This window comes from Schistocerca americana, chromosome 1 (assembly GCF_021461395.2).
Source record: "Schistocerca americana isolate TAMUIC-IGC-003095 chromosome 1, iqSchAmer2.1, whole genome shotgun sequence".
Lineage (NCBI taxonomy): Eukaryota > Metazoa > Arthropoda > Insecta > Orthoptera > Acrididae > Schistocerca > Schistocerca americana.
In genome coordinates, this window is record NC_060119.1 from 900,521,962 (window position 1) to 900,549,860 (window position 27,899).

Below are 27,899 nucleotides of genomic sequence, written 5' to 3' on the forward strand. Positions count from 1 at the left end.
TACACTGCCTTGCCTCTACATTCTTGAGACTAAAATTTTTCAGAAACCACATAGTGCCAACTGACCCCCGAGTCGTAAAAAATAATGAAATACATGAACACAACACCAGGAAAAATGCAAAAGTGTATGTTACATGTACAAACACTCAACTGTGTAAAAAGGGAGCTTTCTACATGGGCCTCCAAATGTTCAACAATCTTCCCACCACTAGTATTAAGTCCATCGTGTCGTTACGTGTATGAAGTTAAACACAGAGCCCTGAATACAATTGTATGTAAATAAAGGCTACTGCTTTCACACTGCAGATGGATTTTTTTCTACAACTGTCACTGTATTCAGTTGTTCAGAATTTCCTGTGTGCACTTTGTGCCTATTTCTTCACATGTGAGTCCTGAGTAGCTCTGAAAGTATTCCTACATGCCCATTTTGTCTAAAATTTTCTTTCAACCCATGCCTGACCACTGATGGTGGGACGACAAACGCTTCATGTAGTTACAGCTGGGAATACCATGTAGCGTTGCTATAGCTGGCGATATCTTGTGTAGATTCCTTTCCCAAGGTGGCTTCCGTCATCTCCCCCTCCCAGATGGGGTCCTCTCTCCCTCCATTTATCCCTCCTATCAACCCTGATCCTCACCCCCCTCCTTTAATGTCCTTTCCCTGGGCTCCCTCTTCCCCCCCCCCTTCCATCCTGTTTTCTCCCCATCTAACCTCTCTCTGCCTTCCCCCCCCCCCCCCCCCCCCTCCACCCGTGTCCTTTTGAATATCCATCCCATCCTCTGCCTTTCCCCACTCCCTGTCGCATCTGCCCTGCACCCGCCCCGCCCCCCGCCCCCCGCCCCCCCCCCCTTCCCCGCCTCTTATGGGTCCTCATCCTCCATCAGCTCCTTTACCCCTCCCTGCCCCACTTCGTTTTTTCCTCTCCTTCCCCCCTTTCCTTTCCCGTCGTCTGTCCAGGTTGCCCCCCCCCCCCCCTCATCTGCCCTCGGCTGTGGTATATGATATTTATGAAAATTTTTTAGTGCAGTGTTCAAGTGAATGTTCAGTGTGTTCGTCTTTTCAAAAGTGTTGCAAACAGAAACCATGCTGTCTTCGGGTGTACGTTTTATATCTCTTGCAAACAGAAACCAGTGTTTTTTTAATTTGTATGTCTATTCTTTTGCCTGTGTGCTTCATATGTATTTTATTAGCATCATCAACCCTTTGTTTTATGTTCCATGATTTTCCGCCATTTTACCGTTTAAGTCACCGATTTTATCGCCTGTTATTATTATTTATTATCTTCATCTTGTTAAAACAAATTCTGTAGGCTGAAGAGCAGCAAACTAAGCTGCTGCCAGCCCGCCCCATTTGGGGGGAATCGAAACTCAATAAAGGAAAAAAAAAAAATACAGTGCAGATGCTCGGAATAGCTTACTATTGGTTAATATTTGGAAGAGCTCCGATCATGTGAGCTTCTGTATTATTAGGAAGTAGAGATATGAGCTGTGGGTTGCAAGCATGAGGTAATGATCTGTGGCTGAACTGAAACAGTAAGCTGCTAATGATTTGATGCTGCACTGCATCACAAAGGATGAGAGAGCTCTACAGTACCCTTAGTAGGAATATTACTTTAGGACATGGCATGCTCGTGCCCTCCTCTGACTTTCGACGGACTTATCGAGCCAGGTATGTAGAAAAGTGTAACCAGGATTATGTCTTGCTAAAGACGGGGGGGTGGGGGGGGGGGGGGACTGTTGTTAAATCTTATGACCTCTGGATTTAGCCATGGAAAATACTTGTAAGTTACTTCGACAAATGATACCAGATGAAACCTTCACTTAGTCAATTAATGTGTGGAGAAAGGAACTTTCCCAGATAGAATGAAGATTGCCAGAGTATTACCACTCTTCAAAAAAAGTGATCCTGTGTGTTCCCAGATAATTTCAGACCAGTTAGCCTCTTGCCCATTTTGTCAAAGATCCTAGAAAGAATAATATTTGTAAGGTTAATGACATTTTTTGATAAAAATTGTTGGCAGTTTTGGGTTCCAGAGGGGAAAATCTACACTGTTAGCTCCATCTGAGCTTACTAATATAATCTCAGCAGGCCTAGATCATGGCAAAATCCCTGTTGGAGTTTTCTGACACTTGTCTGAAGCCTTCAGTCTTGTTAACCAGGAAATTTTAATAATGAAACTACACCAATATGGAATTAGAGGAACAATCCTCAGTATCAAAAAGTCATTTCTGAAGAATAGAAAACAACCAGTGGAAGTGTCATATAAACAGGCGAGAGACCTGTCAGACCTAAAGTACACAGAATATGGTGTGCTACAGGGCAGTATTCTAGGGCCCCTCCTTTTCCTTATATATGTAAATGGTTTACCTTCTAACACAGAAGGTGAAATGGTACTCTTTGCATATGACACAACAAGCATAACCACGAGACCGAGCTTACGGGAGGCCATAACTAAAAATAATCAAACAGTTGAAATGATCACTTACTGGCTTAAAGTGAATAGGCTAATTCTCAGCCATGAGAAAAGTAATGCAGTGCTGTTTAGAAACAACAGAAGAAGAAAACCAATGAACTGACAAAACTGCAAGAGCTAGATGTAAGAGTAGTTGAAAGCAGTCCTGTTTTTGCTCTGAGACAAATTAATCCACTACTAACTGGAGATGATCTGTGCATGGTGTATTTTTCATACTTCAATGCTATAATGAGCTGTAGTATAGAAATCTGGGGCCACTCGACTGATGCAAATAAAATATTCAAATTACAAAAGAGAATAATTGGAAAAATAGGAAACAGAAGAACAAGAGACAGTTACAAACCTCTATTAAAAATTATAAGATTCTAACTTTCTACAGTTTGTATGTATACAAAATTCTGCTCCTTTCTTGGGATCATAAAGATAAAATTGACAAAAATGAAGTTATACACTACCACTGCACAAGAAACTGCAAGCAATTAGGAAATGCACAGCATAATACAACTCAAACACAAGAGGAGCAGTGGTTACATGGCAGTAAAGTTGTACAACTGTTTATCACCACTCATCACTAATACCAAATAGAAAGTTAAGTTTAAATGTTTGATCAAGCAGGTACTATTAGAACCCTCCTTATATTCAGTCAGAGAATTTCTTTCACATGGAACTAACTGAAGTAAACAAGAAGAGTATTGAAAAATGTAGACAGGAGGAGAGAAAAAGGAAAAGTAAAATGAGGAAAATTCTTAACAGCATTATTATACCCAAATGCTGTAAATTTGGTATAGTATATTTGCTTTTAAATTTTTTATTAATGTAAACATAACAGGAGATAGAATATGTATGTCATATATGACTGTTTTATGCCACATATATAAAATGAGGTAACCATGGTATGGAATCATGCAATTAAATTTTCTTTCATTTATGTACATTGAATATGTATGCCTCATAAAATTTGCTAGGTGAACCACATCTAAAATAATGTAAATATTATGGAAATTTACAGAAGTATTGTGACTAAAATTCATTAGTCTTCTAAATAAGTCTGCAGTTTGAATTAGTAAAAGTAATCCATTTTAACGTAAAACTGAAAAAGCAAATATGTACTTGGACATGGGACATGCTACACAGATGTACGTCAAAGCTGCTTAGTAAAGAAATAAAACAGATATGATAACATTGGGGATAGGTTACAACACTGTCTCATTCCCTTCTCAACCACTGTTCCCCTTTCATGCACTTTGACTCTCATAACTGCCATCTGGTTTCTGTACAAGTTGTAAATAGCTCTTTGTTCCCTATATTTTACCCCAGTTACCTTCAGAATTTCAAAGACAGTATTCCAGTCAACATTATCAAAAGCTTTTTCTAAGTCTACAAATGCTATAAATGTAGGTTCGCTTTTCCTTAACCTACATTCTAAGGTAAGTCATAATGTCAGTATTGGTTTGCGTCTTCCTATATTCCTCTGAATTCAAACTGATCTTCACTGAAGTTTCCATTCTTCTGTAAAGAATGTATGTTAGTATTTTGCAACCATGACTTATTAAACTGATAGTTCGGTAATTTTATGCCTGTCAACATCTGCTTTCTTTGGAACTGCAATTATTACATTCTTCTTGAGGTCTGAGGGTATTTCACTTGTTTCATACATCTTGCACACCAGATGGAATAATTCTGGCATGGCTGGCTCTCCCAAGGCTATCAGTAGCTCTGACTGAATGTCATCTACTCTCAGGGCCTTGTTTCAACTTAGGTCTTTCAATGCTCTGTAAAATTCTTTTTGCAGTATCGCATCTTCCTTCTCATCTTCATCTATGTCCTCTTCCCTTTTTATAACATCGTCTTCAAGTTTATCTCCCTTGTATATAGACTTTCTGTATACTCCTTCAACTTTTCAGCTTTCCTTTCTTTTGTTAGGACTGGTGGACTGGTTTTCCATCTGAGCTCTCTTTTCCCTAAAGGCATCTTTAATTTTCCTGTTGCCAGTATATACCTTTCCTGTTCTGAAATATGCTTCTAAATCCTTATATTTGTCATTCACCCATTCCTGTGTAGCCATTTTCCGCTTCCTGTGAATTTCATTGTTTATACATTTGCGTTAGCTTTCACGTGTTTCATTTTCAAATTTTCTCCTCTCAGCAGTTAAATTCAGTATCTCTTGTGTCACCCAAGGATTTCTACCAGGCCTTGTCTTTTTACTATTTGACCTTCTGCTGCCTTTACTACATCTCTACCTATTCATCTTCTACAGTATTCTATTCCCCTGTTCAAGTCAACCATCGTCTAATGCCTCCTCTGACACTTTCAACAATCTCTGGTTCTTTCTACTTATTCATGTCCCATCTCCTTACTTTGCTAGTTTTTTCAATTTCTTCAGCTTCAATTTCCATTTAATAACCAATACATTGTAGTCATAGTTCACATGTGCCTCTGGAAATGTCTTACAATTTGAAATCTGTATCTTACCATTACATCATCAATGTGAAGCCTTCCGGTGTCTCCCGGCCTTTTCCACATATACAACTTTCTTTCGTAATTCCTAACCCAAGTGTTTGAGATGATTAAATTATTCTCTGTGCAAATTCTACCAGGCAGCTTCCCCTTTCATTCTTTTTCCCAGTCCATATTCACCAACTACTTTTCCTCCTCTTCCTTTCCCTACTATCAAATTGCAGCTCCTCATCACAATTAAATTTTCATCTCCTATAATTATCTGAATAATTTCTTTTACTCGTCATATATTTCTTCAACCCCTTCATCATCTGCTGAACTAGCTGGCTTATAAACTTGTACTACTGTAGTGAGTTTGGGTTTCAGACCTATTTTGACTACAATGATGCATTTACTAGGCTGTTCATAGTGGCTTCCTGCTTGATTATTAAACCTACTCCAGCATTATCTCTATTTGATTTTGTATTTGTAACTCCGTACGTATCTGACCACGAAGTCCTGTTCCTCTTGCTGCCACCAAACTTCACTAATTCTCAATATGTTTACCTTAAGCCTATCCATTTCCCTTTTTAAATTTTCTAACCTACCTGCAATATCAGGACATTTATGTCAACATTAGACAGGTTAAAACTACTACATGTAATTCTGTCGCAAGTGCAATGGGAAACATTGTTTATTTGTAATTACTAGTTTCAAACATGATGTCCATTATCAAACCATTGCCTTCATCACAATTCAACAGGTACATTTGTAAAGCACTGATAATGTGTTGTACATGATTTTGTACATGTTACTCATAATTGCCAATTGTGGCTATTTGCAGATGTACTGGTTGTATTATGTTTTAATACTTATAATGAAGATGATGGTTTGATAATGGTCAACATGTCCTAAACTAGTCACCACAAATAAAGTGTATTTCATAATGCAACTTCAGTGGCATTGCAAATAGTGGTTTGAATAAAAATAAGTTGCTGCCCTTTTCCCTGCACCAAGCTGGTGGTTCACAAATATTAGACAGATTGTTTCTCCCACACATAATCTTTCTCATTATATACATTTTTAAACAAAAATTGTGTACACAACAATGTACTGTTTTGTTTTCTTCCTCATAGTTGCTTATTGCACAGCAGGAACATTGGATTTATGGGTTGTTGGCTTATTAGTAGAATAGTACTGCAGAATCAGAATTTGCAATAACAATGAATGTGGTTCTAGGTCAGAGAGAGGGGGAAAGAGGAGGGGGAGAAGATGGACATAGTGAGGGAGTAGGAGGAGGTGGACAGACGGAAACGGAGGGGTTGATGGACAGAGACAGGGGGGAGGAGGAGGACAAAGAGATTAGGAGGAGGAGATGGGCAAAGAGAGAGAGCGATGGGAGAAGTAGATTAGGACATACATCCAATTCCCAAACATGTGTAACAATTGCAAAGAATTATCAGGTTCATTAGTTTAGATATATTTTAAAAGGTCAATGAACAGGTAAGTCTGGTTGAGAGGCTCTAATGAAATCTAAATTGTGAATAACTCAGAATCCTGTATTTGCAGAGTATGCACAAATATTCTTCAGCACATCATCTTTACAAAATCTTTTAGAAGGAAATTAATATTGAATCAGGCAAACAATTGTTATCTGTACTAACACCTTTCTTAGAGAGAGGTCTGATCTGCATGGAAAGAAATCTTGTTAAAGTGATGCATTAAACATATGGCTGAATTCAGTACCTATATCATATTTAACTTGAAATGCTATCAACAATGAGAATTTTTGCTGTAAAGTGTGTTAATTATTATTGTGATTCCCAAGGAGTAAGTTGAAGTGATCTCAAACTGATTGATCACTTGTGGTAGTGATTCTCTTGTATACTATGGTGCGTTTTCTTTAAGCTGTCTGTATTGAGCTTCTCATTTTTATTTATTAGAAAGTGTTGTTAAAAAGGCTTGCTATATGTTTGGTGTGATGGAAAATTTGATTGTTATCATTAATTACCAGATCATATTGTTCCCTGTTAGACTTTTCCATTTCCCTTCTAAATACTCTCCACATTGTTTTGATTTTATTTTCAGTATTATTGATTTCTTACATGAGATACAGGATTTTTTTTATTTTCTTATAACTTCTCTCAATCTAGAAACAGTACCTTATATATATCACATTTGTGCTTATTCTGCCCATTTTATGTCTCAGTTCTCTCTCTCTGGTACTTGATACTGTCATGGGAATCACTGCACAAAGAATAGATTGCACACAATGTATTTAATGTCTTTGAAGTCAATGCTGTTGACAATTTGGAATTGGATACTACTCATACCCTTGTTAAGTTCACTTTTGACAGTTATGTAAGAATGGATCACATAAAAATAAAAACTTTCATTGTAGCACCCCCAAGATGTTTTCATTGTCTAAAATGATGAACTTGCAGGATCGCTAGAAACTCATGAACCTGAAAATGCAGAAAAAAAACATAGGCGGCAGAGACTACACAGAGTCATACAGAAGCGTTGTATCAGGAAGTAGATTGAGCCCAATATCTGTACTGAAATGCCTAATAAATCCATGTTGCCAAAATTATCTTGGAGCCCTGTTGGCCTTATGCATACTGAAGACAAAAGTCGCAGTTTGTGGACCATATATATGATGAATGGTCTGGCTTCGATGTATTGGTGAAAGTGCCACACTGCCTCATATGTGCCATGAGCTTACAGGAGAAAAAACTCAAGGGCTGCTAATAATTGTCAACATACGGGGAGTGGCACCAAATGCTTGCTGGCTAGCATCTACAACTACTGCTAAAGGTGTGTCATTTACAGGATGGGCTAACAAAACTGCTTCCTGCAAGCTGGCTTTTACCTGGCTGAAAGCCTGCTGCATCTCCAGTGTCCACTGCAGTGGCTGCCAATCTTAAATTGTGCATTAGGGTTAGATTCTAAGTTAGCTTTAACCTCTTATGTTGTATGGCTTAGTATGTCATCTATTGATTTGATAATTTGTTCCTTAATTAATTCAACTTGTTCCACTTTCTGTCCTTTCTTATCCTTCACTGCTTGTTCTTTAAATATATCTTCTAGTATTGATCTTAACTCCTTGTTTTGCATTGCCACCTTTCTTGTGATCGGAATGCACTATTTATTACCAGTCGATAATATTAACATTAAACCCTATACTCACAGAACTGTTTCTACTTTTTAAATGTTCATGGCTCACCCTTCTGCAGAACTGTGAACTGCATGCTGGTTGTAGAACAACCAAAGCTGGCGCTGAAGCTGATGTGTGCTCTTGTGCTGCATGCTGCCACTGACTGGACAACACAGCACCCCGTACTCACGTAACTGCTCGCCGCTGTGCATTGATAACTCCTGCTGGATTGATGCCCACCGTATGCTTTATCCAGTCAAAACAATTTTGTTAAGTTTTGAACAAATTCCGTACACTCATTGCATGTAATATGGGTGCATGTGCTGCTGCCACTGTCTTCTTTCTTTCTGTTTAAGATTTGTGACAGTAAATTATATTTTCCATTCATTATGTGTTTACTATTCTTTCTTAGACAATTTATTCAAAAGAAACTCTTAATTATTTTTGATTTCTTGTTGTGTGCATTATAAGGCACTGCTGTTGATTGCTAGTTGCAAGGGGCAACTTCCCTGTCTTCTATTCTTTGCAGTTATAATTCTGACTCAAATCAATTTTCTGCACTTACTTGCTGGTGCATTCTCCATTTGCTTTTACCAGGATTGCCACATGGGGTGTATCTTTCCTTCTTTTCCTGCTGTTGTTTATTTTGTTAGATTTGTGGTGAGTCTTATACTAGCACTAGTGGGAAATTACATCTCTTGCCAATATAACAAGGCAATATTTTGCCAACCCAGTACACCACCAGATGAAAGTAGTATTACCTTTATCCTCTCTTCTCAGTGTAGTTTTTTTCTTTTTTTGGTGGTCTGAATCCTTCTATGCCACCTCCCTGGTGATCCAACTGTGGTGAAGATCCCTGGAATGCTTCTGCAAGTTCTCTCTATTGCACTACTAAATAAATAGCCACACTTCTCACAAACAGGGGTATATTTTGCCCAACATTTTCATTATTACTTTTCACAACACAACTAACAATTGCTATGGAAATACCACTCTCTTGAGTACATTCGAATGTCTGTACTTGCATACTGTAAGACCAGAGAGCAAAACCAGGAAAGCAACTACCACTCTTCAATTGTTCATTATGTCCTTGTTGGTGCATCATGTACTCCATGGCTCTCGGATTCAGACCATTGCCTGCACCATGCCACAAATGACTCCCAGATGACTAGTGGTTGTAATACCATTTTTACTTGTCCCCTTCTTGCCAGCTCCAGAACTGCTCCACATTCACTGCATACAAGAAAGGAAAACACACGGTTTCCTATCCCACCACATTTATGCTTATTAAATTTGCTCACAAGCATCTCTTGTTGACAGCTTTCCAGTGGTGCCATGAGCTTACAGGAGAAAAAACTCAAGGGGTGCCAATAATAGTCAACATACTGGCTGGCATCTACTGCTAAAGGTGTGTCATTTACAGGATGGGCTAATGAAACTGCTTCCTGCAAGCTAGCTTTTACATGATTGAAAACCTGCTGCATCTCTGGTGTCCACTGCAATGGCTGCCAACCTGTGGTGTATTTACTTGCTAGAGCTGCTGTCAGTGGTGTTTGTACCTTGGCTGTTCCTGATAGGTGCCACTGGTAGAAATTTACAACTCCTAGGAATCTTCTTAGCTGATGAAAGTCTGTCTGGCGAGGAATGCCCTTCATGATTTCAGTCTTGTCTTTCAAAGGTCAGACGCCAGGTGCTGAAATTACATAGCCAAGAAAATTTATCTGACGCAAAGTACACTTAACTTTGTTGACCAATATGCCATAGTTGTGTATTCAGTCCAAGACTGCTTTGAAGTGTTCTTCGTACTCTGTGGTCATTCTGAAAAATACCAAGATGTCGTCCAGGTATGCAAAGGTAAAAGTCAGCCCTCTAAGGACTTTGCCAACAAAACATTGCCACATCTGTGCAGCATTTTTTAATCCAAAAGGCATTTGTAAAAACTCAAACAATCCAAATGGAGTTATCACAGCAGTCTTTGGTACGTCTTCATTCACCACCGGTATTTGGTTATATGCCTTCTTGCAATCAATTACACTGAATATTGTGGATTCCACTAGTACGTTTGTGACATCTTTAATACACTCCTGGAAATGGAAAAAAGAACACATTGACACCGGTGTGTCAGACCCACCATACTTGCTCCGGACACTGCGAGAGGGCTGTACAAGCAATGATCACACGCACGGCACAGCGGACACACCAGGAACCGCGGTGTTGGCCGTCGAATGGCGCTAGCTGCGCAGCATTTGTGCACCGCCGCCGTCAGTGTCGGCCAGTTTGCCGTGGCATACGGAGCTCCATCGCAGTCTTTAACACTGGTAGCATGCCGCGACAGCGTGGACGTGAACCGTATGTGCAGTTGACGGACTTTGAGCGAGGGCGTATAGTGGGCATGCGGGAGGCCGGGTGGACGTACCACCAAATTGCTCAACACGTGGGGCGTGAGGTCTCCACAGTACATCGATGTTGTCGCCAGTGGTCGGCGGAAGGTGCACGTGCCCGTCGACCTGGGACCGGACCGCAGCGACGCACGGATGCACGCCAAGACCGTAGGATCCTACGCAGTGCCGTAGGGGACCACACCGCCACTTCCCAGCAAATTAGGGGCACTGTTGCTCCTGGGGTATCGGCGAGGACCATTCGCAACCGTCTCCATGAAGCTGGGCTACGGTCCTGCACACCGTTAGGCCGTCTTCCGCTCACGCCCCAACATCGTGCAGCCCGCCTCCAGTGGTGTCGCGACAGGCGTGAATGGAGGGACGAATGGAGACGTGTCGTCTTCAGCGATGAGAGTCGCTTCTGCCTTGGTGCCAATGATGGTCGTATGCGTGTTTGGCGCCGTGCAGGTGAGCGCCACAATCAGGACTGCATACGACCGAGGCACACAGGGCCAACACCCGACATCATGGTGTGGGGAGCGATCTCCTACACTGGCCGTACACCACTGGTGATCGTCGAGGGGACACTGAATAGTGCACGGTACATCCAAACCGTCATCGAACCCATCGTTCTACCATTCCTAGACCGGCAAGGGAACTTGCTGTTCCAACAGGACAATGCACGTCCGCATGTATCCCGTGCCACCCAACGTGCTCTAGAAGGTGTAAGTCAACTACCCTGGCCAGCAAGATCTCCGGATCTGTCCCCCATTGAGCATGTTTGGGACTGGATGAAGCGTCGTCTCACGCGGTCTGCACGTCCAGCACGAACGCTGGTCCAACTGAGGCGCCAGGTGGAAATGGCGTGGCAAGCCGTTCCACAGGACTACATCCAGCATCTCTACGATCGTCTCCATGGGAGAATAGCAGCCAGCATTGCTGCGAAAGGTGGATATACACTGTACTAGTGCCGACATTGTGCATGCTCTGTTGCCTGTGTCTATGTGCCTGTGGTTCTGTCAGTGTGATCATGTGATGTATCTGACCCCAGGAATGTGTCAATAAAGTTTCCCCTTCCTGGGACAATGAATTCACGGTGTTCTTATTTCAATTTCCAGGAGTGTATTTGGTACTGAGTCTCGATCTGGGATTGTGCATTTGTTCAGGGCCCGGTGATCCCTGCAGGGCATCCAAGTGTCATCCCTTCTTCTTTACTAGATTTAACGGGGATGCCCATGGGCTATCTGACCTGCAGATGATGACTGTTTGTAGCCTATCTTCGAACTCCACCTTTGCTGATGCGAAATGATTGGGAGCCAGTCTTCTTGGCCTTTATGAGACCAGTTCTCCTGGTGTGGTCTTAATGTGGTGTACTGTGTTATGCAACACTGCATTTACTTGTTCTTGACTACCCAGGGTGCTCACAGCACTTCAGCCCAGAGATCCTGTGACAACTTCACCATCCAGTTTTATCTTTGCTGTATTGAGGTTTATCTCTATCCTCTGTTGACAAATAAAATCCATTCCCAGGATAGTGCATGAACCTCCATATAAATTTCTTCCTAAATCCAAAGTCCCATTCTATTTAGTGATGTCCATTCATCGCTATGGATGAAATGTTTGCAGCCGTGAGCTGAGTAAGCGTGTCTGACATTCTTTTTTGTGTGCCTAGTAGTAATGTGCTAACGTCGGAGCCTGAATCAAACAGTTAGTAGCAATCCGTTTTAACATCTGTTTGACAATGTCAGTAGACTGGCTTGGTTTCTCACTCATTAGGGTTCTGTTAGATTGTTGACTGCCTTAGTATGGCACTTTTGCTGAGCTCCGTGGCCTGCTGCACCTATTGCAAATTGCTGGCACCATCTGGGAATTAACATGTGGAAGTACAGTTTGTGGCCCACTCCCCAAAATGCCGAGATGTTGAATCTTGCTTATTCTTGTAATATTGTTGAGTCTTATATTCAGTGACTTGTTAGTGGATATCCCTTGTATCTGCTGCCTTCTCTTATAACATTGTCGATTCTTATATTCAGTTTCTTGTCGCTGTACATTCTGCGTATCTTCTACCAGTGCAATTATTTATTTCTGCAGCATTTCTTTCTTCTCTTTCAGGTGTTCATACTGCCTGTTAATATCTGTGTGTCACTCTTTTCATATAGGCACAGTCTCTTGTGTGTTTCTTCCTTCTCTCATGCAATTTAATTGCACTCGATGCGTTTGTCTTGTCTGATGTTGCATACACTGTCTGCAATCGGAATTATTGTGTTGTGTCAGTACTGCTGTAGTAACAACAACTGCTTGCACCATAACTGGCAGCTGTACTGTCCACACTAGTGTCTGATAACTCCTCTTCACAGATATTTCGTAAATTTCACTGGAATTCTGCTGGTGTTCTGTTACTTATCTGCTCATTGCGCAATACTTGCTGCACTACTGACTTACACAACCGATCAATCAGCATTTCTTTAGCTGTGTATATTGTTGTTTTTGCAGTGGTTTCAATATATTGTCTGTAACCATCGCAGCAGCTCTAGCTGGAAACTGTTAACTGCTACCGTGGATTTTACATCATCAGTCACTTAGTTCTGGACAGCTGCTAGGTCTGACATTGCAAACCATAATTCCAGTTTTTCACGCAATAACTGCAGAGTTTGCACTTTCTTTCTAGGTTTGTAACACGCCAGGGGTACAAATACGGGTGGGTGATCCTTAACTGGCTTTTTCACTTCTGGACCGTGCGCCCTGTCCACACCACATACCTGATAATCCCGCGGCGGTCATACTGTTCTGCTCCACACTGCTGCTGGCTTGCCTGAAATTATCTATCGAAATATACAAGCGAGTCAGGGGAGCCACTCATCTTCAGAACACAACGCTGTTCTACGTCTGGTATGAACAACTGTATTGTGAGACGATTAAAGGAGTTCACAGGTTGCACTGTTTACATTCTAATTCATAAGTGTTTATCCCAGTTAATGGATGATTACCAGTCCACTATATCACTTAGACGAGCGTACACGTAACTGACACGACGCGGGTGATTGTTGATGATGCGGAAGCCGAATGATCGCAAGGAAGTTCTTACGCTAATCACACATACACAGATATTTGGTACCAGTCCTCCTTGACACTAGTAATGATATTTTAACACTGTTCACAAAGTTAAATTTACAGTTCACCATTCTCAGTTGTACGAGCGTGCACGTAACCGTTGCGGCGTGGTTGATTGTTGATGATGTGGAAACGTGATGACCAAACGCATGTTCTCACGCTCACTACAGGACACTGGCACTTGACTGCACTCTTTTGTAGTAAATAGTATTACTGATTCACATTAGTTCATTCTTGGAGACCGAACATGGCACGGATGATTGATACAGTACAGTACGACACGCAACAACAGGATACACAAATATATTATCCACAGCACTGCACATTTTTAAATTACTTCTTGACATACTTTCCTCTGAATCATTTATTTATTTTATCACTTTACTGTAATAGCATTTGTAGCAACACTTCAACTTCCGTACTAACAATGCCTCTCACATGCAGAGCTACACACTACACAACATAACAGTTCCGTGTCCCGCGCTTGACTCTGCAGATGCAGTTGCCCGCAAAGATACTCCACAACTAAGCCAGCGATATGACAATTCGCTTACAGGCTTGACTCACAACTCCTATTTGTTGGCCTGTCTGTGTAATGACTCATTGTTTTCTCTCAGTGATTGTGAGCATGTCTCATCTTATATTGCATTTCTGTTATGTTTCCAAGACCCTTAATTTGCTACTGCAAGTTGTCTTGTACCTTCAGCAGCTGCAACATGAATTTATTGGATAGTTCATTACAGATATTTAGGCTCATAAGAGGGGTCAAAAATGTAGTGGCTGGTTTATAGTTGATTACGGGCAGCTGGTCACGGCACAGGCTACCGATGCCCAGCTAAAAGAATATCTACACAGTGAATTGACAGGACGCAATTTAAAATGTACAGCCAGTTGGGGCTAAGGTAAAGATCCGGTGTGATATGTCACAAGGCAAACCCAGATTTTTCATACCAGAATGACTACGCAAAGCTGTTTTTGATAGAATTCATGCACTAGCTCATCTTAGTGCAAACACAAGCGTTAGGCTGCTGACAGAATGGTTCACATGGCACAGCATTAATAAGGATTGCTGCAGGTGGGAAAAATCGTTGTGGTATGTCAACAATCCAACGTTGTAGGCATGTCCATAAGCAAGTGGGAGAATTTCTGGAAACAACAGACTGCTTCTCCCATGTTCACTTGGATATTGTATGACCACTGGCAGAGTCAGAAGGGTGCAATACTTTCTGACAGCAATCAACTGTTATACTTTGTAGGCAGAGGCAGTACCCATCACTGAAATCTCCGCGGAGGCAGTAGCAAAAGTTTTTTTAGCATCATGAGCAGTATGTTTTGGCTGCCTGTCACATCACCACAGACCAGAGGTGACAGTTCGAATGAACACTATTTCTATAGTTGGCTAAATGGTATGGGTTCTGCTATCATCATACAACCAGCTACCATTGAGCAAGTAATGGAATGATGAAACGCTGACACAGGACATTGAAAGCTGCTATCGCATCATGAAGACAACTGGACCTCCGCATTCCACTAGTACTGTTAGATCTCCACACCATACATAAACAAGATATAGGAACTTCAATGGCCAACATGGTATAGGGGGAGACCCCATGTCTGCTGGTGGAATTTTTTTGGTACCATCAGAACTGAGAGGAAATTATCTGACATACTTGTTGCAATAAATACAAAACCACATTTCCAAACTCTGGTAATCACCAGCAACACAACATAGGAGACATAAGTTTTTTGTGCACAAAGATCTCAGCACGTGTTCACTGATGCAGTAGGTCCACCTCTGCAACCACCGTATGCAGGGCCATACAGTCATAAGATGTGACAAACATATTATGCAGATACAATATAACGGCAAACAACAGTGTCCCTAGAAAGGGTGAAGCCTGCATATACACTGGCATCAGACAATGAATTGTTTCCAGAAAAGCAATTGGCAACTATGGTCACAACTCCAAAAAAGACAGAAGGAGAGTTGGAGCAAATGAAACCCTCAACAAGGCAAGTAGACCCAGAAGAAAGGCCAGAAAAGTAAGTAGTTTACACCGTGGCCAGTTGATGTGTGCAATACAAATACCCATACATTTCAGAAGCTCTGCACTACCGCAGGGGGGAGTAGGGGTTGGGGAAGGGTGGGATGGGGTGGGGGGAGGGGGGTGTGGCTGTGTGGCAATCATCACACAAAGGATAGATCTCACACGGTGCATTTAATGTGTTTGAAATGGACGCTCTTTGGATTTGGACACTACTCTTAGCCTTGTTAAGTTCACTTTTGACAGTTTTGTAAGAGCAAGCTACATAGAAATAAAAAGTTTCATTTCAGAATTTCCAAGAGTACAGGGTGATTCAAAAAGAATACCACAACTTTAAAAATGTGTATTTAATGAAAGAAACATAATATAACCTTCTGTTATACATCATTACAAAGAGTATTTAAAAAGGTTTTTTTTCACTCGAAAACAAGTTCAGAGATGTTCAATATGGCCCCCTCCAGACACTCGAGCAATATCAACCCGATACTCCAACTCGTTCCACACTCTCTGTAGCATATCAGGCGTAACAGTTTGGATAGCTGCTGTTATTTCTCGTTTCAGATCATCAATGGTGGCTGGGAGAGGTGGCCGAAACACCATATCCTTAACATACCCCCGTAAGAAAAAATCACAGGGGGTAAGATCAGGGCTTCTTGGAGGCCAGTGATGAAGTGCTCTGTCACGGGCTGCCTGGCGGCCGATCCATCGCCTCGGGTAGTTGACGTTCAGGTTTCATAACTAACCTTTTTCGTAGGACTCTCCATACAGTTGATTGTGGAATTTGCAGCTCTCTGCTAGCTCTGCGAGTCGATTTTCCTGGGCTGTGAACAAATGCTTGCTGGATGCGTGCTACATTTTCATCACTCGTTCTCGGCCGTCCAGAAGTTTTCCCTTTGCACAAACACCCATTCTCTGTAAACTGTTTATACCAACGTTTAATACACCACCTATCAGGAGGTTTAACACCATACTTCGTTCGAAATGCACGCTGAACAACTGTCGTCAACTCACTTCTGCCATACTCAATAACACAAAAAGCTTTCTGTTGAGCGGTCGCCATCTTAGCATCAACTGACTCTGACGCCTAGTCAACAGCGCCTCAAGCGAACACATGTACAACTAAATGAAACTTTATAGCTCCCTTAATTCACCGACAGATAGCGCTTAGCTCTGCCTTTTGTCGTTGCAGAGTCTTAAATTCCTAAAGTTGTGGTATTCTTTTTGAATCACCCTGTATTTTCATTGTTTAAAATGATGAACATGCTGGATCACTGCACTGTAATGCCTTTCATTATCCAAGATTTCTTTGACATACACCTGGTACCATATTTCAGTTTTTTTGGGGAAACCACTGCTAAATGAGGGGAGAAATCCACATGTATCATAAAAATTGATGCACGTGTAAATGTATGTGTGTATGTCCACATCTCCTCCTTAATGCAGGACCAAGTCCAGCCAAACTAGGTACACATATCATTTACTGTCGGAAAATTATAGCTGTCAGTGTAAGAACCACCTGCCAATTACAGGAGGGAGGAACAAGCAAAGCAGTACAGTGGTTAGTACACCAGACTCACATTTTGGAGGACTACAATTCAAACTCACATCCAGCCACCCTGATTTAGGTTTTCCACGATTTCCCTAAATCACTTTAGGCAAATGCCAGGATGAATGCTTCAAAAGGACATGGCCAACTTCCTTCCCTGCCCTTCCCTTATCCCATAGGACTGATGACCTCACTGTTTGCTCTCCTCTGTTAAAATCAACCATCCAAAGAGGGGGGGGGGAAGGGGGGGGGGGGAGTATCTCATGACACACTACTACCCATACTGTAGTTATCCAGTATTTGAGAATGAGAGCACTTAATGACTTGAGGCAAACTTTACACATAACACCAAATCTTTACCGAACTTTTTCTCACTGACAACCCCCATAGAATGATAAAAATATTTTCACTGTTCATACAGTAAAACTGCCGCACGAAGCACGGTGTTTAAATTCATTTCTTCTTTACTGATAACTGTATTTCTCACACATTCTTCAGACATTGTTCACATATACCACTGAATGTACCAGAAAAATTATATCATTGTATGGCATATAGTTCAGGAAATATTAGCTCATAAAACTGAGCTGTGTGAGAAACTGCTGCATCATGCATTATGTTTTAAGTTATGACTTCTGTACTAGTAACTCTATTTGCAACACATTTTGTATACAGTATTCACATATGCCACTGAATGTACCTACAAAAATGTATCAATGTACAACACACAGTTCAGGAGATACAACAAGATCAACATTAAGCTGCCTGGAAGTGGAATGGCAGGGCGAAACTCAATAGAGATAAAGGTGAAATATATGTACAAATACATGTGAAATATGTTAAATACATGTGAAATATATTTGACATGTGCATATGCAGGCAAAGTCACAGGCAAAAAGCTCATCCTAAACCCGTGGAACAATTTCAACCAAATCTGGTACACATGTTAGCTACAATCTGGACAGAAATACTTTGCGGGTAAGAATCACCAGTATCTTGTTGGAGTGAGTGTAACATGAAGAGTGAAGGGGGGAGGAGGAGATGGGCAGAAAGAGGGTGCAGGTTGAGATGGACAGACAGATGAGGAAGGAGGAGATGGGCTAACAAAAGATTGGAATACTTACCCAGGCAACACCAGGTACTCAGGTAGTATACTTACAGTTGGCGATTTGCAGGTTGCGTCTAAAGATGTCTGTTGTGAGCTCATTAACTATTCTAATGGATTTCCTAGTTGACATTCCATTTAGAGTTATCATGTTGTCTGTTATGGCTAATTGCTCATCATGATCTGGTAACTCATTTAAAATTGGATCAACACTTAACCGTGTTGTCTACAACCTCATACACAAAAAGGTTGTCTGTTAATGTATTATTGCCTGGCACAGTCATAGTGAGAAACTTACAATTGCACTTTCCTACTCATGTTTCCACACATTGTTCTGCACACAAACTATTTGTGTCTATAGGATTGAATATATTTTTCACATACATTATAGCTCCTCCGTTGTTCATAACTTCCAGCATTTAACCTTTCTGTCCCTGTATTTATATGGAGCTCAGACAGGCAAAGTACATCAACTAACTTTCCACCTCCTAATTAGTTCAGGCAAATAATAAAATTATTAACTTTGTGTTTTGAGCTTTTATTATTCTGATGCAAGATTTTTTTGCAGTATTTGAAACTTCAGTTGTTTTAATCTTTTCTCAGTACTGCTTGTCTGGATGAAAACGTTAAGCTAAAAGAATTTTTTTATGTGTGAATGTCACACACCTTACTCTTTCAGCTAATAAATCTGCTAACATGTTTTTCCCATTCCTATTAAAGTGTAGCACATTTGTTGTTGTGGTCTTCAGTCCTAAGACTGGTTTGATGCAGCTCTCCATGCTACTCTATCCTGTGCAAGCTTCTTCATCTCCCAGAACCTACTACAACCTACATCCTTCTGAATCTGCTTAGTGTATTCATCTCTTGGTCTCCCTCTATGATTTTTACCCTCCATGCTGCCATCCAATGCTAAATTTGTGATCCCTTGATGCCTCAGATGATGTCCTACCAACCAGTCCCTTCTTCTTGTCAAGTTATGCCATAGACTCCTCTTCTCCCCAATCCAATTCAATACCTCCTCATTAGTTATGTGATCTACCCATTTAATCTTCAGCATTCTTCTGTAGCACCACATTTCGAAAGCTTCTATTCTCTTCTTGTCCAAACTATTTATCATCCATGTTTCACTTCCGTACATGGCTACACTCCATACAAATACTTTCAGAAACGACTTCCTGACACTTAAATCTATACTCAATGTTAACAAATTTGTTTTCTTCAGAAGCACTTTCCTTGCCATTGCCAGTCTACATTTTAGATCCTCTCTATGTCGACCATCATCAGTTATTTTGCTCCCCAAATAGCAAAACTCCTTTACCACCTTAAGTGTCTCATTTCCTAATGTAATTCCCTCAGCATCACCTGACTTAATTCGACTACATTCCATTATCCTCATTTTGCTTTTGTTGATGTTCATCTTCTATCCTCCTTTCAAGATGCTGTCCATTCCGTTCAACTGCTCTTCCAAGTCCTTTGCTGTCTCTGACAGAATTACAATGACATTGGTGAACCTCAAAGTTTTTATTTCTTCTCCATGGATTTTAATACCTACTCCAAATTTTTCTTTTGTATCCTTTACTGCTTGCTTAATATACAGATTGAATAACATCGGGGAGAGGCTACAACCCAGTCTCACTTCCTTCCCAACCACTGCTTCCCTTTCATGCCCCTCAACTCTTATAACTGCCATCTGGTTTCTGTACAAATTGTAAATACTCTTTCGCTCCCTATATTTTACTCATGCCACCTTTAGAATTTGAAAGAGAGTATTCCAGTCAACATTGTCATAAGCTTTCTCTAAGTCTACAAATGCCAGAAACATAGGTTTGCCATTCCTTAATCTTTCTTCTAAGATAAGTCATAAGGTCAGTATTGACTCACGTGTTCCAATATTTCTACGGAATCCAAACTGATCTTCCCTGAGGTCAGCTTCTACCAGTTTTTCCATTCATCCGTAAAGAATTTGTGTCAGTATTTTGCAGCTGTGACTTATTAAACTTATAGTTCGGTAATTTTCACATCTGTCAACACCTGCTTTCTTTGGGATTGGAATTATTATATTCTTCTTGAAGCCTGAGGCTATTTCACCTGTCACATACATCTTGCTCACCAGACGGTAGAGTTTTGCCAGGACTGGCTCTCCCAAGGCTGTCAGTAGTTCTAATGGAATGTTGTCTACCCCCGGGGCCTTATTTCAACTCAGGTCTTGCAGTGCTCTGTCAAACTCTTCATGCAGTATCATGTCTCCCATTTCATCTTCATCTACATCCTCTTCCATTTCCATAATATTGTCCTCAAGTACGTCACCCTTGTATAGACCCTCTATATACTCCTTCCACCTTTCTGCTTTCCCTTCTTTGCTTAGAACTGCGTTTCCATCTGAGCTCTTGATATTCATGCAAGTGGTTCTCTTTTCTCCAAAGGTCTCTTTAATTTTCCTGTAGGCAGTATCTATCTTACCCCTCATGAGATAAGCCTCTACATCCTTACATTTGTCCTCTAGCCATCCCTGCTTAGCCATTTTGGACTTCCTATCGATCTCATTTTTAAGATGTTTGTATTCCTTTTTGCCTGCTTCATTTACTGCATTTTTATATTTTCTCCTTTCATCAGTTAAATTCAATATTTCTTCTGTTACCCAAGGATTTCTACTAGCCCTTGTCTTTTTACCTACTTGATCCTCTGCTGCCTGCACTACTTCATCCCTCAGAGCTACCCATTCTTCTTCTACTGTATTTATTTCCCCCATTCCTGTCAATTGTTCCCTTATGCTCTCCCTGCAACTCTGTACAACGTCTAGTTCTTTCAGTTTATCGAGGTCCCCAAATTCCCACCTTTTTGCAGTTTCTTCAGTTTTAATCTACAGTTCATAACCAATAGATTGTGGTTAGAGTACACATCTGCCCCTGGAAATGTCTTACAATTTAAAACCTGGTTCCTAAATCTCTGTCATACCATTATATAATCTATCTGAAACCTGTCAATATCTCCAGGATTCTTCCATGTATACAACCTTCTTTAATGATTCTTGAACCAAGTGTCAGCTATGATTAAGTTATGCTCTGTGCAAAATTCTACCAGCCGGCTTCCTCTTTCATTTCTTACCCCCTATCCATATTCACCTACTACGTTTCCTTCTCTCCCTTTTCCTACTCTCGAATTCCAGTCACCCATGACTATTAAATTTTTGTCTCCCTTCACTACCTGAATAATTTCTTTTATCTCATCATACATTTCATCAATTTCTTCATCATATGCAGAGCTAGTTGGTATATAAACTTGTACTACTGTAGTAGGTGTGGGCTTCATGTCTATCTCGGCCACAATAATGCGTCCACTATGCTGTTTGTAGTAGCTTTCCCACACACCTATTTTTTTGTTCATTATTAAACCTACTCCTGCATTACCCCTATTTGATTTTGTATTTATAACCCTGTATTCACCTGACCAAAAGTCTTGTTCCTCCTGCCACCGAACTTCACTAATTCTCACCATATCTAACTTTAACCTACCCATTTTCCTTTTTAAATTTTCTAACCTACCTGCCCGATTAAGGGATCTGACATACCACACTCCAATCTGTAGAACGCCAGTTTTCTTTCTCCTAATAACGACGTCCTCTTGAGTAGTCCCCGCCCAGAGATCCGAATGGGGGACTATTTTACCTCCAGAATATTTTACCCAAGAGGACGCCATTATCATTTAACCATACAGTAAAGCTGCATGCCATCGGGAAAAATTACGGCAGGTAGGTTAGAAAATTTAAAAAGGGAAATGGATAGGTTAAAGTTAGATATAGTGGGAATTAGTGAAGTTCGGTGGCAGAAGGAACAAGACTTTTGGTCAGGTGAATACAGGCTTATAAATATAAAATCAAATAGGAGTAATGCAGGAGTAGGTTTAATAATGAACAAAAAAATAGGAGTGTGGGTAAGCTGCTACAAACAGAATAGTGAATGTATTATTGTGGCCAAGATAGACACAGAGCCCACACCTACTACAGTAATACAAGTTTATATACCAACTAGCTCTGCATATGATGAAGAAATTGATGAAATGTATGATGAGGTAAAAGAAATTATTCAGATAGTGAAGGGAGACGAAAATTTAATAGTCATGGGTGACTGGAATTCGAGAGTAGGAAAAGGGAGAGAAGGAAACGTAGTAGGTGAATATGGATAGGAGCTAAGAAATGAAAGAGGAAGCCGTCTGGTAGAATTTTGCACAGAGCATAACTTAATCATAGCTAACACTTGGTTCAAGAATCATGAAAGAAGGTTGTATACATGGAAGAATCCTGGAGATACTAGAAGGTATCAGATAGTATAGTATCAGATAGTATAGTATAGATCAGTATAGATAATGGTAAGACAGAGATTTAGTAACCAGGTTTTAAATTGTAAGATATTTCCAAGGGTAGATGTGGACTCTGACCACAATCTATTGGTTATGAACTGTAGATTAAAACTGAAGAAACTGCAAAAAGGTGGGAATTTGGGGACCTCGATAAACTGAAAGAACTAGACGTTGTACAGAGTTTCAGGGAGAGCATAAGGGAACAATTGACAGGAATGGGGGAAAGAAATACAGTAGAAGAAGAATGGGTAGCTTTGAGGAATGAAATAGTGAAGGCAGCTGAGGATCAAGTAGGTAAAAAGATGAGGGCTAGCAGAAATCCTTGGGTAACAGAAGAGATACTGAATTTAATTGATGAAAGAAGAAAATATAAAAATGCAGCAAGTGAAGCAGGCAAAAAGGAATACAAACATCTCAAAAAATGAGATTGACAGGAAGTGCAAAATGGCTAAGCAGGGATGGATAGAGGACAAATGTAAGGATGTAGAGGCTTATCTCATGAGGGGTAAGATAGATACTGCCTACAGGAAAATTAAAGAGACCTTTGGAGAAAAGAGAACCACTTGCATGAATATCAAGAGCTTAGATGGAAACGCAGTTCTAAGCAAAGAAGGGAAAGCAGAAAGGTGGAAGGAGTATATAGAGGGTCTATACAAGGGCGATGTACTTGAGGACAATATTATGGAAATGGAAGAGGATGTAGATGAAGATGAAATGGGAGACATGATGCTGCGTGAAGAGTTTGACAGAGCACTGAAAGACCAGAGTTGAAACAAGGCCTCGGGAGTAGACAACATTCCATTAGAACTACTGACAGCCTTGGGAGAGCCAGTCCTGACAAAACTCTACCATCTGGTGAACAAGATGTATGAGACAGGCGAAATACCCTCAGACTTAAAGAAGAAGAAGAAGAAGAAGACGAAGGTATCGGTTGGTAGCACATGTTCTGAGGCATCAAGGGATCACCAATTTAGTATTGGAAGGTAGTGTGGAGGGTAAAAATCGTAGTGGGAGGCCAAGAGATGAATACACTAAGCAGATTCAGAAGGATGTAGGCTGCAGTATGTACTGGGAGATGAAGAAGCTTCCACAGGATAGAGTAGCATGGAGAGCTGCATCAAACCAGTCTCAGGCTGAAGGCCACAACAACAACATGAATTAGCTCATGAAGTGTACAAATGTTAAAGCATTATATTCCCATTTAACACCAGAGCTTCCTCATTCCCTAGCTGTGTTTAGACAGACTGCATCGAAATTGCGTTATATACTTCTAGAATAATAAAACTATTATTTTAGTAGGTAATGCAAAGTCCTTTTGGAATATATACAATTTATGGAGTAATTGCAGAGTTTGATTTGTGACACTACACACTGATAAGTCACTGTGGCAGAACGTCTTTTTTTATAAATCTAGCACTGAGTGAAGGTAACAACTTATCAAATGGTAGTGGCTTTGAGAGATTGACAGTCACACAGTTGTTAGCTTCCCTTGTTAAATTCTTTAAAACCCTCTATTTTGTAACACTTTATATGTAATAACAGAGTTATTAATGTAGTACAGAGGTACTGATCAGAACAGGGTAGCCTTGGCTGTTCAATACCAGAGGAGAACAAGAAACAGCATTTTTCCTACAAAAAACACTGCTAACAGAGATTGAAATTACATCGAATGTGCACTGAATATTTTCATTACTGCCATCAGGGAACTCAGCCTTTTATTAAATCTCTAATGCTGATGGACATATAATCTTTTAATTGTTTCATGCTGTGCAGTACTGTATACCACATCTGACATGCTGTTCAGTTTTGTTTAGTGGTAAGAGAGACAGTAGAATTTGACACACGTATTTATACTGTATTTTGCAATGTTTGCTCATTAGATGTTGAAAGACTCCATCTTATGGTCTCAATCTTTCCTTGTGCCTTTGAATCCAACAAAGAACTTCGTTGGTTCACCTATTATTATTCACTGGGCTACATGCCATGCCCACCGCAGTTTCATTTTCATTACTATGGTAAGTATATTTTTCATTCACATCTGTTCCCTGATCCATATGTATATTTTCCTCTCTCTCCAAACATCCATCTCTTTATTGTCCAATGAGGAAGCCACAAATTTTTTTTCAAGAATGGTACATCTCAGATCTATACATGAAAACTGGTGACACAGTTTGATTAGAGACTGCTTTAGACTTATTTCAAGCTTAGTTTGTCCATTATTTTTGTCTTGTGTTTTATTTTTATGTCCATATGCAGACATATTTTAGATAAGTTCTTTCATTTGTCCTTGAAAGTTATCATCACTAGAGGCAAACCGTACATCATGGACAAAATGACGGTGGTTTAGTCGTAATAGACTAACAGATATTTCCTTCTTCATTCTTTCACTTCGAGTATCTGAAACTACCTCTTTTTGTGCTAAGTGGTGGTGTTGATATGGAATGACTCCTCCTTCAATTACAAATCTCTCATCATCTAGATGAAGTCTAATGCAAGCTGTACCAATGACAACTATATTCTTTGTTATACTAATATGAGACAATTACTTGTTCCTGAAGGGCTCCCTGTGCATATGTATTTGAAATTTAGCTAAAAACAGTCTCAAAATATTTCAAATCCAGCAAATAGTAATTCATACTAAATGCTCTATTCTATAATTTTGTTCATGACTTGCAAATGGCGGAATGTACTGTATTACTTCTTAATGCTTTCATGGATAAAATTCATTTTTTACAGATTTTTAAAATATTAAGGTGATAACATTTTCTTTTCAGTCCCATTATTATATTTTCACCACCAAAATATTTTTTAAGTTCTCCATTTTTTCACAACAGGAAGTGGGACACATATGTCCCATGAACCAATGCGAGATACCTTTTCTGCTGACTGACTGAGTTTGTAATTTTATTTTTTTTAGCCATAAACTGGAATTTGTGGAGAATAAAATAACTACAAATTATACATGCATGTAATCTTTTTTCAGTTTTCAAGAAACATGACCAATACTTACAAAACTTTACATTCCATGAAACTTGGAAAAACATGGTGTGGCACAAAGTGGTACACCACAAGCAGTGCAAACAACTTTTGTTCTTAGAATGAGATTTTCACTCTGAAGCGGAGTATGCGCTGATATGAAACATCCTGGCAGATTAAAACGGTGTGCCGGACCGAGACTTGAACTCGGGACCTTTGCCTTTCGCGGGCAAGTGCTCTACCAACTGAGCTACCCAAGCACGACTCACGCCCCATCCCCACAGTGTTACTTCTGCCAGTATCTCGTCTCCTACCTTCCAGACTTTACAGAAGCTCTTCTGCGAACCTTGCAGAACTAGCACTCCTGCCTTTGCAGTGCAGTTCCAATTTTTTCGCAGGTCCAGTACAGTCATCCCTAGATGGCAGCACCGTGCAGAGCTGGGTAACATATATCCAGACACTCAAACCGGTGCTCAAAGATAGTGGGACATATATGACCCATCAACCAGAAAAGGGTTAAGCTAACTTGTTCCTTTGCCTGATTAAAAAACGTGTTTATTTTTTCCCTGCCAATGCAGATGGTGATCATTTTAATAACAACTGACATACACATGACCACTGTCTCTTTGATTGCAGTGTGTGTGTGTTTTTCTACTTCATAAGAAGGCCTTTCGGCCAAAAGCTAAAATGCAATCTTTTCATTGTGCCTCTCTGCGACTCAATATGGTGAGTATAGCAGCCTATTCTTTTCATAATGTTGCTATCATTCATCCTGGTCTTTCTGCTCTTTAATAAATACTTTGTATGTTATGGAAGAGAGACTGGCTGGTGCATAGTTTCATATCTCTTGTCCGTTTCCTTTCTTATGTTTCATTTTTAGGGAAATGTCTTCACATGCAGATATTCTAAAAGCGTAAATTGGCAAATGCCATTAAGTGTTACCTTGTCTCACACTAGCTTTATCTGCTGTGACTGAAACATTACCTCTGAGCATCATTATTCTCTTCATACCTTGAATGGCTTTATCAACTTTGTCTGCATTACTTCCACACTGGCATTATTTTCCTTAGCAACTACATGTGTTTTTGATTCATCTCTTGAACTAGACAAATGTTTAAAAAAAAAGAAAACCTGACTGAATGCTTGTACAGTTTGTTTTCTGTTGTTAGCTACTGTGCTGTTGCCATCTGAATTGACGAAATATGGTACATGTCCAATATAATGTCTGTTTTGTTTTCTTTATGCTTTCATTGTTTTCAGTTATCATCCTACCAAATTTCATTGTATCTTGATGCATTCCCATTGTTGCAGTAATATGCTGGCACAACATTTCGCTGTCACGGATGACTACAGTGCATTGGTATGACCACCTCGTCAGCAACCAGCAGTATTACATAAATACAGGAAATTTGTGCAGCATTGCGATGGGAACTACATGATGCCTGGGGTATCTGCATGTTAACAAGACAGATGCTGGTGTGTATCAGGAAGGACTGCTAAGCCAACACTGAATCGGTAACCACTGTTGAGTGGATGACTGCTGTGTGGTCCAGAGAAGCACTACTACTCTACCGTCATCCACTGGTGCAGTCATCAATGATCGTCATTCTATGGGACCATGGTGCTGTCCATGCTCAGCTATGATGAGCCAAGGGTCGAACTAGAACCATTTTAGCCATCAACTTGCTTAATGACAATTATCCCAGGTGCTGCTAGCCAGATGTCAGCACCCTGGATGACACTATCCTTGCCTCAAGCTGCAGTTGGGCTAGTCAGCAACATCACATGGCTGTCACTCTGCCATGAGATAGGAATGTGTGGCAGCACTGGCTCAGCATTGGCAGCACTGGGTACTCACATAGCACAGATGCATGCACTACCATGCATCACTATTAACAAGCTGGTGCCAGAATCCTGACAGAGCGCCATCGACACAGACTGTTGGTTTGATCCCCCCCCCCTCCCCCTCCCCCCATTTCCCCTTGCTGGATGTGGGGCAGTGAATCAATGGTGTTTGCTGTACCCAAGTGAAAAATGAACTAGGTTCAATCTGAGTGTGACTTCATCTGCTCCTGCTCCTACTAGAGAAGCTGCATGCCTTGGGTGAGGGTGTCATACTTGCCCCCTGACAAGTCTACTCCCGATCTCCTCACACTCCAACAGGTTTGATGCTACCCAGACTTGTCGATGTCATTACATCTCAATAACATTCACAAATAGCTTTGTTTAATTTGACATATTGTATCATATTGTTATTATCATTTGGTTGGAACTCTCCCATTTTATTTTGTTTTTATTTTGCACGTTTAGTTCTGT

General features: G+C 40.5%; 1 protein-coding gene across 2 annotated transcripts in view; it reads left to right on the forward strand.

Moving 5' to 3' along the window:
• Positions 1–27,546, forward strand: part of LOC124614828 — an 83,507-nt gene extending 55,961 nt beyond the window's left edge. Inside the window, exon 6 of one of the 2 annotated variants that reach the window (XM_047142980.1) lies at positions 26,895–27,546. Coding sequence is in view for 1 of the 2 variants with exons in the window: in XM_047142982.1 (XP_046998938.1) it covers positions 26,895–26,897 (3 nt within the window). In the remaining variant the exon portion in view is untranslated. The remainder of the gene's footprint in view (positions 1–26,894) is intronic. The other variant, XM_047142982.1, reaches the window with a different exon arrangement.
• Positions 27,547–27,899: the final 353 nt, after the last annotated feature.